At 53.5% G+C, this 16,509-nt stretch overlaps 2 protein-coding genes across 8 annotated transcripts in view; one reads left to right on the top strand and one right to left on the bottom strand.

Moving 5' to 3' along the window:
- Positions 1-8,417, top strand: part of ZNF687 (zinc finger protein 687) — a 10,552-nt gene extending 2,135 nt beyond the window's left edge. For 3 of the 4 annotated variants that reach the window (XM_011937865.1, XM_011937868.1, XM_011937866.1), the window contains exons 2-9: positions 2,837-4,965; positions 5,084-5,262; positions 5,651-5,827; positions 5,939-6,101; positions 6,240-6,566; positions 6,680-6,792; positions 6,990-7,131; positions 7,273-8,417. In XM_011937865.1, the coding sequence (XP_011793255.1) occupies positions 2,837-4,965; positions 5,084-5,262; positions 5,651-5,827; positions 5,939-6,101; positions 6,240-6,566; positions 6,680-6,792; positions 6,990-7,131; positions 7,273-7,767 (3,725 nt within the window). In that variant the 3' untranslated portion in view covers positions 7,768-8,417. Of the gene's footprint in view, positions 1-1,756; positions 2,638-2,836; positions 4,966-5,083; positions 5,263-5,650; positions 5,828-5,938; positions 6,102-6,239; positions 6,567-6,679; positions 6,793-6,989; positions 7,132-7,272 lie in introns of all 4 variants that reach the window. The other variant, XM_011937867.1, reaches the window with a different exon arrangement.
- A 217-nt stretch (positions 8,418-8,634) lies between these two features.
- PI4KB (phosphatidylinositol 4-kinase, catalytic, beta) overlaps positions 8,635-16,509 on the bottom strand; it is a 37,749-nt gene continuing 29,874 nt past the window's right edge. For all 4 annotated transcript variants that reach the window (XM_011937862.1, XM_011937864.1, XM_011937861.1 and 1 more), the window contains 4 exons: positions 15,247-15,512; positions 10,884-11,016; positions 10,501-10,621; positions 8,635-9,517 (listed from right to left, as the gene is read on the bottom strand). In XM_011937862.1, the coding sequence (XP_011793252.1) occupies positions 9,336-9,517; positions 10,501-10,621; positions 10,884-11,016; positions 15,247-15,512 (702 nt within the window). In that variant the 3' untranslated portion in view covers positions 8,635-9,335. The remainder of the gene's footprint in view (positions 9,518-10,500; positions 10,622-10,883; positions 11,017-15,246; positions 15,513-16,509) is intronic.

Here is a 16,509-nt window from a genome sequence, read left to right on the forward strand (position 1 = left end):
AGTCGCAGGAAGGCCTGATCTTCCTTGGCCTTGAGCTCGGCGACTTGCTTGGTCGACTGCTCTGAGTGGGTGGCCGTCGGATGACCTCTAAGTCCCTGGGACTCCCAAAAGGGAGGTGGCTGGCGGCGGGGGGCGTGCGGCTGAGTTCGCAGGTGTTTTCTAGTCTTCGCTGGTCTTCGCTGTGTCAGTCCACTTTTCTGAGTACCTGAATGGAAGGTAGCCCAGGCCTCTGATCAGGAGGGAGCCATGCTTAGGAGCCAGGCCCATAGAGACAAGGGGTTTTGTTTAAACCCAGAGTCTGCAGAATTAAATAGGGTGGGAGTGAGGGAAGGACTCCCCCTTTGTCTGGTTGGTATCCTTTGCCCCCACCCCCACTTTAGTCCCAGGAATCCCTGCTGCCACATGCTGCGACTGTCTCTAGTTACAGTATGAAGGCTGGAGAGAAGTGGGAGAACTGGCTTCGAGAAATGGCCTGCAACCTGGGCACGGAATGGATAGGGATAGATTCTTTAGTTGCTTCTTCGTAGATACAGAAACACTCATGAGGAGACACTGGTAGGGGACAGACCTGGGTCTCCCACAAACTTGAGCTGGCCTGCTTGTTCGATTAGTGCCACATAATTTTTGTGGGATTTTTAATTTTATTTTTTGCACTTGGCTAGGTTGAGGTTAGGTGAAACTTCCTGGGCTACTGTTGCCACAGGAAAATGGAAAGGGTGAGGAGTTTAAGTCAGGGAATGGAATGGGGTGAGGAGCTCGGAGCAGAAATGATGGGTGAGGGGTGAGGGAGCCTGGCTTTTCCCCACTGTGGCAGCTGTGCTGGATAAGTGTGTACCCTGGGAGTTTTAGCCTCGAGAGAGCAAGGTGGGGAGGGATGGCGAAGGAGGGGCTGGCTAGGGGAGGGCCAGGCACTCTGGGGAAGGTAGTGAGCGAGCAGCAGGTGTTTGTGACAGGAGAGGCCTAGGCTGGGGCCCTTGTGACCAGGCTGCCGTCACCATTTTCCCCTCTGTCTCTTCTCTTTGTCTCTTTCTGTTCCTGTGTCTTATTTTTTCCATCTTGGTCTTTTGGGTAATTTCCTTAAGTCCTTTTCTCCCTGCTGACCAAGCTAGATCTCCAGGTGCCAGTGATGGCCCCAGGTGCCCTAGACTTGATCCTGCATGACCCCTGACTCTTGCCTCCGACCCCAGCCCTAGAGTTCCAGGGGTTATTCCTTTCCAGCTCCTCCTTGACCTGACATGTCCTTGCTTGGTTCATCTGGAATAGTAAATCGTATTCTCGGTGTGATTCTTACATTAGCGATTTCGTATCGTGCTCAGAATAACCCTATGATATATAGATCACTTGTGCTTTCTGTCTTTTCTTTTTCTTCTTTTTTTTTGAGACAGGGTCTCACTCTGTCACCCAGGCTGGAGTGCAGTGGCATGATCATGGCCCATCACAGCCTCGACCTCCTGGGCTCAGGGGATCCTCCCACGTCAGCTGGGAGGCATAGCTGGGAATACAGGCATGTGCCATCATGCCTGGGGAGTTTCACCATGTTGCCCAGGGTGGTCTTGAACTCCTGGGCCCAAGTGATTGACCTCCCAAAGTGCTGGGATTACAGGTGTGAGCCACCACACCCGGCCATTCGTGTCCTCTTTCAAACAGCAAAAGTAAGGCACTGAAGAAACTTGCTTGTACTGCAGGCCCCTGATAAAGCTGAACGAGGATCATTTCTTAAGTCTTGGCTTACAGCCTTGCCCCTTTGTACACATAGCCTTTCAAATCTCTGTGGACCCCAGAAGATCCATGAAGAATATGAATTGATTCCATGTGGACATGAATGAGCCCTTAAACCTAGAGCATCATGTACATCATCCTCCTTAATAATAGTATTGATTATTTGGTTCTGTGCTGGGCACAGGAGGGGATGAGCTGGTTTCCACCAGGATGCTCACTGAGCTCTATTACCCTTCCCTGTTCCTGTATTTCTTCTTCTTTTTTTTTTTTTTCCCCTGAGATGGAGTCTTGCTCTGTTGCCCAGGCTGGAGTGCAGTGGCACAATCTCGGCTCACTGCAAGCTCCACCTCCTGGGTTCAAGCAATTCTTTTGCCTCAGCCTCCCGAGCAGCTGGGACTGTAGGTGAGTGCTGCCACGCCCAGCTACTTTTTGTATTTTTAGTAGCCACGGGGTTTCACCAACTTGGCCAGGATGGTCTTGATCTCCTGACCTCGTGATCCGCCCGCCTCTGCCTCCCAAAGTGCTGGGATTACAGGTGTCAGCCACTGTGCCTGGCCCCCTGTATTTCTTTTTGAGACAGGGTCTTACTCTGTCCAGGCTGGAGTGCAGTGGCATGATCTTGGCTCACTGCAACCTCAACCTCATGGGTTCAAGTGATTCTTCCGCCTCAGCTTCCTGAGTAGTTGCTATTACAGGTATGTGCCACCACACCTGTCTAGTTTTTTGTATTTTTAGTAGAGACAGGGGTTTCACCATGTTGGCCAGGCTGGTCTCAAACTCCTGACCTCAAGTGATCCACTTGCCTCAGTCTCCCAAAACACTGGGACTACAAGCATGAGCCACTGCACCTGGCCCCTTCCTTGTATTTCTGAGAACTCTCTTTTCTCCTGCTTTCTCTGGATTTTGGAGCCTGCCAGGGTATGGACACTAATCTTCTTCTGATTTTAGGGTTTGGCAAACCTAGCAGCTCTGTAGGATTCATGCTGTGGTGGAAGTGTGTACCTAAGTTGGAGTGCATATGGGTTCTGAGAGAGGATAAATATGGAGATGCTGAGGAAAGAGCTCCAGGATCTCTCTTCCAGACATCTCAGTTTCTCCTTATTCCTGTTTTCATCAGGTCTGGGACCTGCCGATATGGGGGACATGAAGACCCCTGATTTTGATGACCTCCTTGCTGCCTTTGACATCCCTGACATTGATGCGAATGAAGCCATCCATTCTGGGCCAGAAGAAAATGAGGGGCCAGGAGGCCCAGGGAAGCCAGAACCAGGTGTGGGAAGTGAATCTGGAGACACAGCAGCAGCCTCAGCTGGGGATGGCCCTGGAGTTCCAGCCCAGGCCTCTGACCATGGCCTGCCACCGCCAGACATTTCTGTAGTCAGTGTCATTGTCAAGAACACTGTGTGTCCGGAGCAGTCTGAGGCCCTGGCTGGAGGCTCAGCAGGGGACGGGGCCCGGGCTGCTGGGGTAACTAAGGAAGGGCCTGTGGGGCCTCATCGAATGCAGAATGGTTTTGGGGGCCCTGAACCTCCCCTCCCAGAAACCCCCCCCTCTCCTGCTCCTCCCAGTGGGGGCACCTGGAAAGAAAAAGGCATGGAAGGCAAAACTCCCTTGGACCTGTTTGCTCATTTTGGCCCTGAGCCAGGGGACCACCCGGATCCCCTGCCTCCCTCTGCACCCTCTCCCCCTCAGGAGGGGGCTATGACCCCACCTTCTTTCCCCTCTTCCTTTGAGCTGGTCCAGGAGAATGGCCCAGGCATGCAGCCACCTGTTTCTTCCCCACCGTTGGGGCCCTTGAAGCAGGAAAGCTGCAGCCCCCATCAACCCCAGGGCCTAGCCCCACAAGGCTCAGGCTCCAGCCCTGAGGCCATGGACATCCCTGCCAGTGCCTCGCCTCCCCGAGTTGCTGGGGTGCCCTTCTTCAAGCAGTCTCCAGGGCACCAGAGCCCTCTTGCCTCCCCCAAAGTGCCCGTCTGTCAGCCCTTGAAGGAAGAAGAAGATGAGGGGCCAGTGGACAAGTCTTCCCCAGGAAGTCCCCAGAGTCCCTCTAGTGGAGCTGAGGCTGCAGATGAGGACAGCAATGACTCCCCTGCCTCCAGCTCCTCTAGGCCTCTTAAGGTGCGGATCAAGACCATTAAAACATCCTGCGGGAATATCACAAGGACTGTAACTCGGGTCCCCTCAGATCCTGATCCACCTGCCCCCTTGGCTGAGGGGGCCTTCTTGGCTGAGGCTAGCCTCTTGAAGCTATCCCCTGCAACACCTACTTCTGAGGGTCCAAAGGTGGTGAGCGTACAGTTGGGTGATGGTACAAGGCTGAAAGGCACTGTGCTGCCTGTGGCCACCATCCAGAATGCCAGTACTGCCATGCTGATGGCAGCCAGTGTGGCCCGCAAGGCTGTGGTGCTGCCTGGGGGGACTGCCACCAGCCCTAAGATGATTGCTAAGAATGTGCTAGGCCTGGTGCCCCAAGCCCTTCCTAAGGCTGAGGGGCGGGCAGGGCTGGGGACTGGGGGACAGAAGGTGAACGGTGCCTCAGTGGTGATGGTGCAACCTTCAAAGACAGCTACTGGGCCGAGTACAGGGGGCGGCACAGTGATCTCACGGACCCAGTCCAGCCTGGTGGAGGCCTTCAACAAGATCCTCAACAGCAAGAACCTGCTCCCTGCCTATAGGCCAAACCTGAGCCCACCAGCTGAGGCTGGGCTGGCCCTGCCTCCCACTGGCTACCGCTGCCTGGAGTGTGGGGATGCCTTCTCGTTGGAGAAGAGCCTGGCACGGCACTATGACCGCCGGAGCATGCGCATCGAGGTCACCTGCAACCACTGCGCCCGCCGCCTGGTCTTCTTCAACAAGTGCAGCCTGCTCCTGCATGCACGTGAACACAAGGACAAGGGGCTCGTTATGCAGTGCTCACATTTGGTCATGAGGCCCGTAGCCCTTGAGCAGATGGTGGGGCAGCCGGACATCACACCCCTGCTGCCTGTAGCTGTCCCACCTGTCTCTGGACCTCTGGTCTTGCCTGCCTTGGGCAAGGGTGAGGGGGCCATCACCTCCTCTGCCATTACTACAGTTGCTGCTGAGGCCCCTGTCCTGCCACTCTCCACTGAGCCGCCTGCTGCCCCTGCCACCTCTGCTTACACATGCTTTCGCTGCCTGGAGTGCAAGGAGCAGTGCCGGGACAAGGCTGGCATGGCAGCTCACTTCCAGCAGCTCGGCCCCCCTGCCCCTGGGGCCACCAGCAATGTGAGTCACCTTTCACAGCCCTGTGGGGACAGGATCTAGGAAGGCGTTGGGGGCTTGGTTAGAAGCAATAGAGACAAGACACTCTTCACCGACTTTCCTTGTTTAACCCACTCGACAGGTGTGCCCAACCTGCCCCATGATGCTCCCCAATCGCTGCAGCTTCAGTGCCCACCAGCGCATGCATAAGAATCGACCTCCCCACGTCTGTCCTGAGTGTGGGGGCAACTTCCTGCAAGCCAATTTTCAGACCCATCTCCGGGAGGCCTGTCTGCACGTCTCTCGCCGTGTGGGATACAGGTGCCTCGGACCTTCCTCCACAGAACTGGAGGGTTTTCGTGTGTCCTAGCCTCAGCCTCAGATGGCCTTTCAAGATCCCCCACCTTCCCCACTGTATCCCTCAGCCCTGTTGTTTTGGCAAACTCAACCCTGAGATAGTACATCCTGCCTTCCCGTCATCCCCCATGGAGATGGGGGGAAGCAGGGCCACCTCTGGAGCTCCAGCTGTGCCTCAGCAGCCTCCCCTGGGGAATGGCCTCTGCACCTCTCTCATTTCTCCACCCTGCTCATGCTCCACTACTGATTTCCTCCTTGTAGTCTACCCAGTCCCAGAGAATAAACGTGTGGTCCCAGGTTGGGCATGGAGATGCCTCCCACCTCACCACAGGGCCTCCTGCTTCCTCCCTAGGTGCCCCAGCTGTTCAGTTGTGTTTGGGGGTGTGAACTCCATCAAGTCCCACATCCAGACGTCGCACTGCGAGGTTTTCCACAAGTGCCCCATCTGCCCCATGGCCTTCAAGTCTGGGCCCAGCGCCCATGCCCACCTCTACTCCCAGCATCCCAGCTTCCAAACTCAGCAGGCCAAGTGAGGCCCCCGGGGAGGGATGGGCTGGGCCAGGGAGGCAGGGCTGGTGGGGTGCAGGAGGGGAGGGGCTGCACCCGTCCCTGCCTGATGTCTGCATTGTCCTCACCTCAGGCTGATCTACAAGTGCGCCATGTGTGACACAGTCTTCACTCACAAACCCCTCCTCTCCTCACACTTCGACCAGCACTTGCTGCCCCAGCGTGTCAGTGTCTTTAAGTGCCCGTCTTGTCCTCTGCTTTTTGCCCAAAAAAGGACCATGCTGGAACATCTCAAGGTACAGGAGCAGAGGGATGGGGGATGGGGGATGGGTGCTTAGCTGTACTGACCTGGGGCCACATACTTCACAAGTGGGGGGCTTTGGCACAGCCAGGCCCTCCCCCACAACAGCAGCCTCCCTTGTCTCCTCTCACAGAACACCCATCAGTCTGGGCGCTTGGAGGAGACTACTGGGAAAGGGTCCGGGGGTGCCCTGCTGACCCCCAAGACTGAGCCTGAGGAGCTGGCTGTTTCTCAGGGAGGGGCAGCCCCTGCTACTGAGGAGTCGTCTTCATCTTCAGAAGAGGAAGTACCCAGCTCCCCTGAGCCCCCCCGTCCAGCCAAACGGCCTCGGCGGGAACTAGGGAGCAAAGGCCTCAAGGGTGGCGGTGGGGGGCCTGGAGGCTGGACCTGTGGCCTCTGTCACTCCTGGTTCCCTGAGCGTGACGAATATGTGGCCCACATGAAGAAGGAGCATGGCAAGGTGAGTGAGCCCCAAGGGAGTACCATGGGCTGGGGGCAGCATTGGGACTGCCAGTGTGACAGTGGGGACGGGGTCCTGGAGGCTGGCTCTGACATCTACCCATGCTCTCCTAGTCAGTGAAAAAGTTTCCCTGTCGCCTTTGTGAGCGCTCCTTCTGCTCCGCCCCCAGCCTGAGGCGTCATGTCAGGGTCAATCACGAGGGCATCAAGCGAGTGTACCCCTGCAGGTAAGTCTTGCTCCCCGCTTTCTCTCCCTGCCCAGCACGTGACTCTCCCCGTATGCCAAAGTACCTTTGCACCTGCAACGTGTCTAAGTGGCCTGATGGTTGGGGTCTCCCTCTGTTCCAGCAGCCCCCTCATCAGGAGCAAGGGCCTTGGCCTTCGGGCTGTGCCCCTGCTGCCATCCTGTCCTCTCCCATTTCAGGTATTGCACAGAGGGAAAACGCACCTTCAGCAGCCGCCTGATCCTGGAGAAACATGTCCAGGTCCGGCACGGCTTGCAGCTTGGGGCCCAGTCCCCTGGCCGGGGGACCACTTTGGCTCGGGGTTCCAGTGCCAGAGCCCAGGTAGGCAGAGGCCCGGCCTGCTGTGCTAGGGCTTTGAGTGGGAAACTGGAAGGTAGAGACTGTGGCCTCAGGAAGCGAGCATGGGGGTGCCAAGGACAGTGGGGATGGTGGTAAGGCCCAGTTTCTTCCACTTTTCTTCAGGGGCCAGGTCGGAAACGCCGCCGGTCTTCTGACTCTTGCAGTGAGGAGCCTGACAGCACGACACCGCCAGCCAAGTCCCTCAGGGGCGGACCTGGATCTGGAGGCCATGGCCCCCTGCGCTACCGGAGCAGCGGCTCCACAGAACAGAGCCTCATGGTGGGGTTGAGGGTGGAGGATGGTGCCCAGCAGTGCCTCGACTGTGGCTTGTGCTTTGCCTCCCCTGGCTCCCTGAGCCGTCACCGTTTCATCAGCCACAAGAAGAGACGGGGTGTGGGTAAAGCCAGTGCTCTGGGGCTGGGGGATGGGGAGGAAGAGGCCCCTCCATCAAGGTCTGACCCCGATGGTGGAGACTCACCCCTGCCTGCCTCTGGAGGCCCACTGACCTGTAAGGTCTGTGGCAAGAGCTGCGACAGCCCTCTCAACCTCAAGACCCACTTCCGCACGCATGGCATGGCGTTCATCAGGGCTCGGCAGGGGGCTATTGGGGATAACTAGGCCCCAAGCCTGGGACTGACCAGCCCCTTCCTCTTGGAGCCTGGTTTTCCCTGCTGCTGCCTGATCCCCTGGCTGGGGAGTTTCATTAACATTAACATTTTGTTAATTCCTCTCTCAAACCTGAAGAAAAGCTTTTGAGGATTATTCTAGTTATTTGCAACCTCCCTTTGGGTTTGGCCCTGGAGTCCTAGTAGAGTGGACCCTCCATTCCTCTTTTCTGAGCCCAACACTAATTACGCTCCTGCTGCAGAACCCCCAGTGTGGGCCTGGGGGTGAGAGGATGGGACTTAGGTATTCCTGCTAGACAGGTTCAGGGAAGGACTGATGGGGATGTCACGGATGGACACATCCTCCACGATTCCTTCAGGCATGGACTGGAAATTTCCTCCTCTGGGCCAGGCCCTACCCTAGTGCCCCCTCCCCCCCAACTCACTGGCACTCAAGCCCCCTACCCCTGCAGTGCCTTTCACTTCTTTTTTTCCCCAGAAATCCAGAGGGGGGTGGTTGGTGGGGATGAGTCCTGTCAAGGGGGCCACAGGAGAGGAGGGGACAGGCTCTCAGGAATCCTTTATTCTTGTAGTAATAATACTAACAGTGGGGGAACTAGGGAGAAAACCAGACCATTAAAACTGTTTTTGGTCTAATCTCCATTCAGGCCTCTCTTTTTCTGTGACTTGGACAATGTGGACTTGAAGCGGGTGAGAGAACATGGAAGGCCCTTTCTTCTCAGGGAAGAGGTGGTGGTGACCAAGACAGGCAGGGAAAAAGCAGACCTCTTTGTGTGGTGCCTTTTGTATCTTGGACACTGAGGCATCTGTTCATACCTCATCACCCATCTACCCCCAAAAAACCTGGAAATGACACAAGTGGCTAACTAAGGACTTTATTTCAAACAAAAATTAAAAATAAAAAATTGAGAGCTCTTTTCCCTGGGTTTGGGGAAGGAGTCAGGGTAGGGAATTCCCCATGGCTAGGCCAGTACCCTCAGAACACTGGAGGGCTGTGGGAATTCCCTTCCTTGCCCATAATGGGGAACCTCAGCAAGTGCAGGGCCCACGCAGCGCCCGCCAGCAAGGGGAGCTCAGGCCAGGGGTCGGTCCCTGGGAGGGGTAGAGCTGGGCAGCAGCATAGCCAGTGGCCAACCACAGGATCAAGTCCTAAGTACCGAGAACCTACTCTTCCCCGCTTCCTGGGCCCCAGAACGGAATAAGACGATGGCCTGTGGAAAGAACCTCTCAAACCCCTATAAGGAGAAGAAAGGCCCCGGCATCCCTCACATTCATCGCCTCTTTTCTGGAGGGCAGTGAGTCCTGGAGTCTGTCCGGTGGTAATACTGACACAGAGCAGGAGGGGCAGGGAAGCCCCAGCAAGTCTGGACCCCACAGCTGGCTCTCCCACCCCCTGGCAAGCTCCCGCAGTTACCACATGATCCTTCGTGTTTCTTGCCTTCCATTTCCCTTGGTTGGATGATTGGGTAGGTGGGGTTTCCTGGTTTCGGGGTTTCTCAGACAAGGGCCTTCTAGGGAGGGTGCCCCAGACCCCCCAGCACTCCTGGGCTGAGGAGCGTGTCACATGATGCCGTTGGTGAGGTACTGGAAGCCGTCATAGAGTTTGGTGGTGATAGACCGCATACTGCCATCCACCATCTGCTCCACCAGCAGCTGCAGCTGCTCCTCAGTCATGCTCATGTGGAACCTCTCTTTGAGGTTTCGAATGGTGCTGGAGCCATGGAAGCAAGGAAGCTGAGAACCTGGGGGAAGCAGTGGGGGTTCAAGGTCATGGATGGACAAGAGGGAGGGGCAGTGGTGCCAGCCACAGCAAACAGCTGGGGCATCTGAAGTGCCCTTTCCCTCCCACCTCAGGTCCTTGATGGTGTGGGTACAGTTTTGCTTGGGCAGAGAGAAGGAACCGACAGGACCCCTCATCATCCCACACCTAAGCCCCTCTGTAGGTGAGGGCATGTGGGCAGAGGAGGGAAGGGGACCAACACCGCATCTCCCTCAGTAAGAGTGGAGGGGCCCAGAGGGCAGGCTGGGAGGAGGCTGAAGGGAGTGGGCCCTGAGCTGGGCACTTATCTGGTTGCAGACCTCTGCCTATGCTACGTCTGACACTCACAGATGACCTGGGCCACCGTCATCATGGGGCCAGATGGGGATGATCCTGAGCAACGGCGACAACCTGTGGGGTAGGGTCAGGAATGGGGAGGGGGGAGACTGGCAGCTCAGACCTGGTATACACCTGGAGCCTTGAGGAGGGGGATGAGGACAGAAGGGGGTCCTGAGCAAAAGACTAGATGGCAAGACTGTAGTGGAAGGAGATAACGATGAGAGGGGAAGTACTTCTCGGAGCTGAACAGTGGCAGAAGACAGGGCAATCAGAGGTCATAGTGGAATGGAGAAGAGAGATGGAAGGAGACTGAGAAACTCAGAACTGGACAGGGGTGGGGAGGTGAGGAGGGACCAGGAGGCTGTAAATGAGCCTGTTTTCTCCCTAAAAATGCCGAGGAGGCGGGTGCTGCTATCCCCTTCCCCAACCTCCTGGACTTAGCCTTACCAGGGTCAGGAGGAATGTCCTAAAAGAGAAACAAGGCACTGGACCAGAGCTAGAAACCCTCTGGGAACCCCCCTCCCTCAACCTGAGTCTTGGGGTGGGATCAGCTTTCTTATGCTCCAGGGCTCCGACTTAAAGGGGAAGCCTGAGGCACTATGGCACCTGACCTCACCCCAGCCCCACCTTGCTGCATGATCTCCACGATCTGCACCACCTTGTCCATGTGTTTCCGAGCGGCAATCAGCCCTTGCAGCATCAGCATCTTATAGTAGTTGAACATGTCGCCATCCAGGCCGCCCATCACCTGGAAAGGGAAGAAAGTGTTGTGTGCACAAGGGGACTTACACCAGGGATGGTCCCTGTCCTCACTGGCCTACCAGAACTACTCCTCTTGGGGCCCTGTTATTTCCCCCCTTATCAGGCAGGAAGCTCCCAGGAACTCCTGCCTCACCCCTAATTACTGCCTGTTCTGTTCATCCCTAATTTGCAGGGAGCCCATCAGCTCCCCCTCCCATGACAGAGAAAGAATACAATGACCCCAGAGGCACCTCTCCTTCTTGACTCACATCCACAAACTCTGTGGTCAGCTTAAAGGCTGACGTCTCAAAGCCCAGATTTCGGGGTGAGCTGGAGAGGATGAAGCCAAAGTCGATGTGGATGATGTGTCCTTCTGCGTCCAAAAGGATGTTCCCATTGTGTCTGAGGAGGGGGAATACACGAGAGGAAGAGGCAGTAGTAAGTCTGACTGAGGCTGGAACCTCAAGGGGCAGTACACTGGCCACATGACACCAGGCAGGGGGGGTCCCCTGCCATGTTTCCTGCTGCCTGTAACTTCAATCTCCTGTCCAGTTTCCTAGGACCGAAAGCTATCAGTGGAAAGAAAGGAAATCAGAAAAGAAAACTGCTAACAAAGGCTATGGGGTCTGAAATTACTATTAATAATTTAATAAAAATAGTTTAAGATTCTCCCAATTTCCCAGAAATTGCACTTCTGGCACCCAAACTATCCCAATCTAGTAGATAATCCAGAAGCAAGGAAAGAGGGCCTCTGAGGCTCCAGCCAGCTGTCACAGAGGCCAAGTGCGCTATCCAGGGGAGGCTCTACTCAGAGCCTGTTTACCTGTGGGTTATTTGTAACTCCTGTCAGCCCACTGCAGATCACTGGCCTCACCAGAAGGGAGCAACAACCGAGGCAAGCGGGCTGAGTGGAGCTGAAAGGTAAAATAGAGTGGGGGCTTCAAGGGGTAAGTTTTAAATCACTTACGTAAAAAGTCTCAGGAGGCAGTACTACAGTGTGGCTGTAGAAGAGTTAAAGGGAGATAAATTCCAGGTCTTTGTGATTCCCACATGAATGGCCAGTAGCAGAAGGAACAATTAACATGCTAAGCATGTGAGGCCTGGCCTATTCAACATAACCGGCCTCCTCAGTGTCAACAGAGGCTTTGTTAGGCTAAGAGCTCATGGTCTGAGGGCCACCTTCTCTGGGGTTGGTTTGGCCAAAAAAGCAGGGACAAAAGGAGAACCTACTCCCACCTGAGTTCTTCCCCTCTCTGGGAAAACACGAAAGATTTAGCAATCCACGCACGATCTTGTGAGCCAGAATGGTTCTAGGAGTTGTCATGATTCAGCCTCACATTTTACAGGTGAAGAAACAGAGGCCCTGAGAGAGGAAGTGATTTACTTGCCCAAGGTCCCAAACCCTCTCTTTTCACTACCAGAGTTAGCTCCAGCTGGAAAGCTGCTTAGGACTACTTCTGAAGTAGTTAAAGAGATCCTAAAGCCTGACTCCAGTATGGGGCGTCATTCATTGTTGCCACTTCTTTCCAGTGGTTGATTCCATTCATGGCTTGACTATATTCTTTTCTGAGGTACTATGAACGGCTGAACAGCTACCTGCCCTCCTCTATCCCTCCTTTTTTAGAGGATGGACTCTCATCTTCCAAACATACTAGTTTCCTAAAGGAAAGCCCTGGGGCCTGACTAGTGCCAGCTTCCCTGCCACCCATTTACTCAATTCCAGGACTGAGCTCTAGGCTCCCTGGGCCCTGAGTTCAAAATCCTGACACTTCGAGATAGTCTGAAGCTTGCAATCAAATTCCTTATAATTACATTCTCGGCTGGGCACAGTGGCTCATGCCTGTAATCCCAGCACTTTGGAGGCTGAGGCAGGTGGATCACCTGAGGTCAGGAGTTTGAGACCAGCCTGGCCAACATGTTGAAACCCTGAAACCCTGTCTCTACTAAAAATACAAAAATTAGCTGGGCGTGGTGGCGCATGCCTGTAATCCCAGCTAATCAGGAGGCTGAGGTGGGAGAATCACCTGAACCCTGGGAGGCTGAGGTTGCAGTGAGCCGAGATCACGCCACTGCACTCCAGCCTGGACAACAGAGCAAGACTCCGTCTCACAAAAAAAAAAAAAATTCATTCTCCTATAGCTCTCAAATGCAGAGCCTGGGTCCATTTGTAGGGCTGGCAGGGTAGAATGAGCACAGAGTCTAATAGCTACCTGACTATTTCCCTCATGAGGAAACACGTATGTGACAGGGTTTTCATCTGGTTTAAATATAAGAATGTCAGGCCATGGCAGAACTTAATAGATGCTAGATTTCCTTTTTTTTGAGACGGAGTCTCACTCTGTCGCCCAGGCTGGAGTACAGTGGTGCAATCTTGGCTCACTGCAACCTCCACCTCCTGGGTTCAAGTGATTCTCCTGCCTCAGCCTCCCGAGTAGCTGAGAATACAGGCGCCTGCCACCACACTCGGCTAATTTTTTATTTTTAGTAGAGATGGGGTTTCATGGTGTTGGTCATGTTGGTCTCGAACTCCTGACCTCAGCTGATTCGCCCACCTCGGCCTCCCAAAGTGCTGAGATTACAGGCGTGAGCCACCACGCCCAGCCTAAGACTAATTTTTACTTTTATTTTTTGAGATAGAGTCTCGGTGTCACCCAGGCTGTTGTGCAGTGGCGCAATCTTGTCTCACTGCAACCTCCACCTGCTGGGTTCCAGCAATTGTCCTGCTTCAGCCTCCCGAGTGGCTGGGATTACAGGCATGCGCCACCACGCCTGGCGAATATTTGGTATTTTTAGTAGAGATGGGGTTTTGCCATGTTGGTCAGGCTGGTCTTCAACTACTGACCTCAAGTGATTCACCTGCCTCAGGCTCCCAAAGTGTTGGGATTACAGGCGTGAGCCATTGCGTCCGGACTAGATGCTAGATTTCTAATAAGCTGCTCTGTTAGCTAGCTAGCTAGCTAGTTATTTTGGTATTTTTAGACAGGGTCTTGCTCTGTTGCCCTTAACCTCCTGCTCAAGTGATCCTGCCACCTCAGCATCTGAAGCAGCTGGGACCACAGCTGTATCCCACCATGCTCGGCTAATTTTTGTTTATTTTTTTGTAAAGACAGGATCTCATTAGGTTGCCTAGGCTGGTCTTGAATTCCTGGGCTCAAGCGATCCTCCTGCCTCGGCCTTGTTAGCTAGATCTTCTTTTTTTTTTGAGACTCACCCTGTTGCCCGGACTGAAGTACTGTGGCATGATCTTGGCTCACTGCAATCTCTGCCTCCTGGGTTCAAGCAATTCTCCTGCCTCACCTCCCGAGTAGCTGGGATTACAGGGGTGTATCACCAAGCCTAGTTTATTTATATATATACTTTTTTTTTTTTTTTGAGTTTGAGTTTCACCTTTGTCGCCCAGCCTCCTGGAGTGCAATGGCGCCATCTCGGCTCATTGCAACCTCTGCCTCCCGGGTTCAAGCGATTCTCCTGCCTCAGCATCCCAAGTAGCTGGGATTACAGGCGCCTGCCAGCATGCCCAGCTGATTTATTTTTTATATTTTTAGTAGAGACGGGGTTTCACCATGTTGGCCAGGCTGGTCTCGAACTCCTGACCTCACGTGATCCGCCCACCTCAGCCTCCTAAAGTGCTGGGATTATAGGAATGAGCCACCACACCTAGCCATTGTTAGCTAGATCTTAATGGGCCACCATGTTACTGGAAACCCCAGCAGCACCGGCCACTGCATTTCCGCCTTCCCTCCAGGACAGCTGCCCTATGCCGAGGCAGAGACGGAACTTGTGGGGGCATTCAGGGCAGAGACCCTGGGTCGCTGTTGGGAGAAACTCTTAGAAGGCAGGGCCTAGATGGTGTAATTATCTTTGTACATTATCTGCCTCACCTACATGTGTAGTTAGGTTTCATCAAGGTCATGTCATATTAAAAAAAAACGACAGCTCTGGGCAAAACAACAGATACTTAAAGGCTGTGGAAATCATATGCTGGAATAAGAAGTGAGAAGAGTTCATGGCTGAGAGTTTCCACTTGATCTTCATCATGTTTCTCCTTTCTGCTCTCAGTCACTAACCACTACCCTTAGTGCCAGGCCCTATTATCTCTCGCTTTGTTGCTAAACGCCCAATTACATCCACCTTCACCCACTATGCCACAGGGCATTTACTCAACACAGACTGAATCATGTCATTCCTCTGCCTGCAAAATAAAACACGTAAGCTTCACAATGAAGGCCCTTCTTCAACTGGCCTCAATTTACCTGCCTGATGGTACCACCTCCTATTCCACTGCCATGCAGTGCAGTCTGTACTTTAATCATATTCAGTTATTTCTTCTAGCTGGGATGTACCTTCTCTGCAGCTTCCTCTGTCATCATTCTCCCTTGTTCTTGAAGACCCTGCTCACTCAAACCCTTAGTCCTCCCATAAATCCTTCATTTCTTTGCCCTTTTACCCTAGTTCTTATTAGTCTGCCTCCTGACTTAATGTCATGTGAACACATCTGTCTCTGCTTAAAATATATTGTTCCATTTTTCACATCTTTGCCATGGAGGGCAGTAATAAGTAGTTGAGAACTACACACGAAGGGACGGAGAGAACCCTGGAGAAATGTTAGGATGAGCAGCAGAAGTCACCTACCTGTCCTTGACTTGCAGCAGGTAGCAGACCAAGCAGTACCCAGCACAACTTTGCACAAAATTTCGCTGGGCACTGAGGAATGCCTCAGTGGTGTAACTGCCATGCTCCTGTAGAAAGTAATCGAGCAAGGAGAGCTGTGACTGTTTCTTCACCTGATGGATGGACACAGCGTTGACCACTGGTTCAATCATGCCACTATCAGCCGAAATCACAAGAATCTTGTATGGCTTGATCCAAAGGGGCACTCGCTCCTGTTCCCAAATGGACTGTGAGGAGACATGGAGGATACAGGACTCTTATCTTTCTCCAAACTAGAGAAGGAGGCTAAAACACCTCCCTTTCTCTAACCTCTCTCCTTGCTGGCACTGGATTCTAAGCCATCAAGTGAGTAAGACTCACTTAACCCAGTGAGAATCAGGGAGTTTTGAAAGGAAGTCTAGGGCCTGACAAAGTCAGGAAACTACACTTAGGTATGTGGGAAAAGGTATCACATAAGTAGAAAGTCCAAGAGAGGCAGGGAGAACAGGGAACTTCACTATCCCCTCTCAAGCAGGGAGAATGGGAGCTGTAAGTTCAAATAATAAGAAAAAAGAGGCCAGGTGCGGTGGTTTATGCTTGTAATCCCAGTACTCTGGGAGACCAAGGAGGGTGGATCACCTGAGGTCAGGAGTTTAAGACCACCCTGGCCAACCTCAGTAGAGAGTGAAACCTTGTCTCTACTAAAAATACAGAAATTAGCCAGGTGTGGTGGTGCATGCCTGTAATCCCAGCTACTCAGGAGAATCGCTTGAACCCAGGTGGAGGTTGCAGTGAGCCAAGATTGCACCACTACACTCCAGCCTGGGCGACAAAGTGAGACTCTCACCAAAAAGAAGAAAAAAAAAAAAAAGAAAGAAAGGATTTAGGTCCAGAGAAGACTTCTCTGGAAAATGAAAATATTTATATGGTATAAAGAACAGTATTAAACAAATTAAGTGGCTTGCAGGTGACTAACCCAGGGGGATCAGAAGATCAATATTTCAGCACACTATAACCTACCTGCTACAGACCATTTGGGAAGTTTTTATGTTGTTTGTTTTTTAAAGGGGGAGGACCAAATTATTATTATTTAAAAATTTGGGCTGGGCATGGTGGCTCACGCCTGTAATCCCAGCACTTTGGGAGGCCGAGGCGGCTGGATCACGAGGTCAGGAGATCAAGACCATCCTGGCTTACACAGTGAAACCCCGTCTCTACTAAAAATACAAAAAATTAGCTGGGCGT

This window comes from Colobus angolensis, unplaced genomic scaffold, assembly GCF_000951035.1.
Source record: "Colobus angolensis palliatus isolate OR3802 unplaced genomic scaffold, Cang.pa_1.0 Scaffold169, whole genome shotgun sequence".
Taxonomy (NCBI): domain Eukaryota; kingdom Metazoa; phylum Chordata; class Mammalia; order Primates; family Cercopithecidae; genus Colobus; species Colobus angolensis.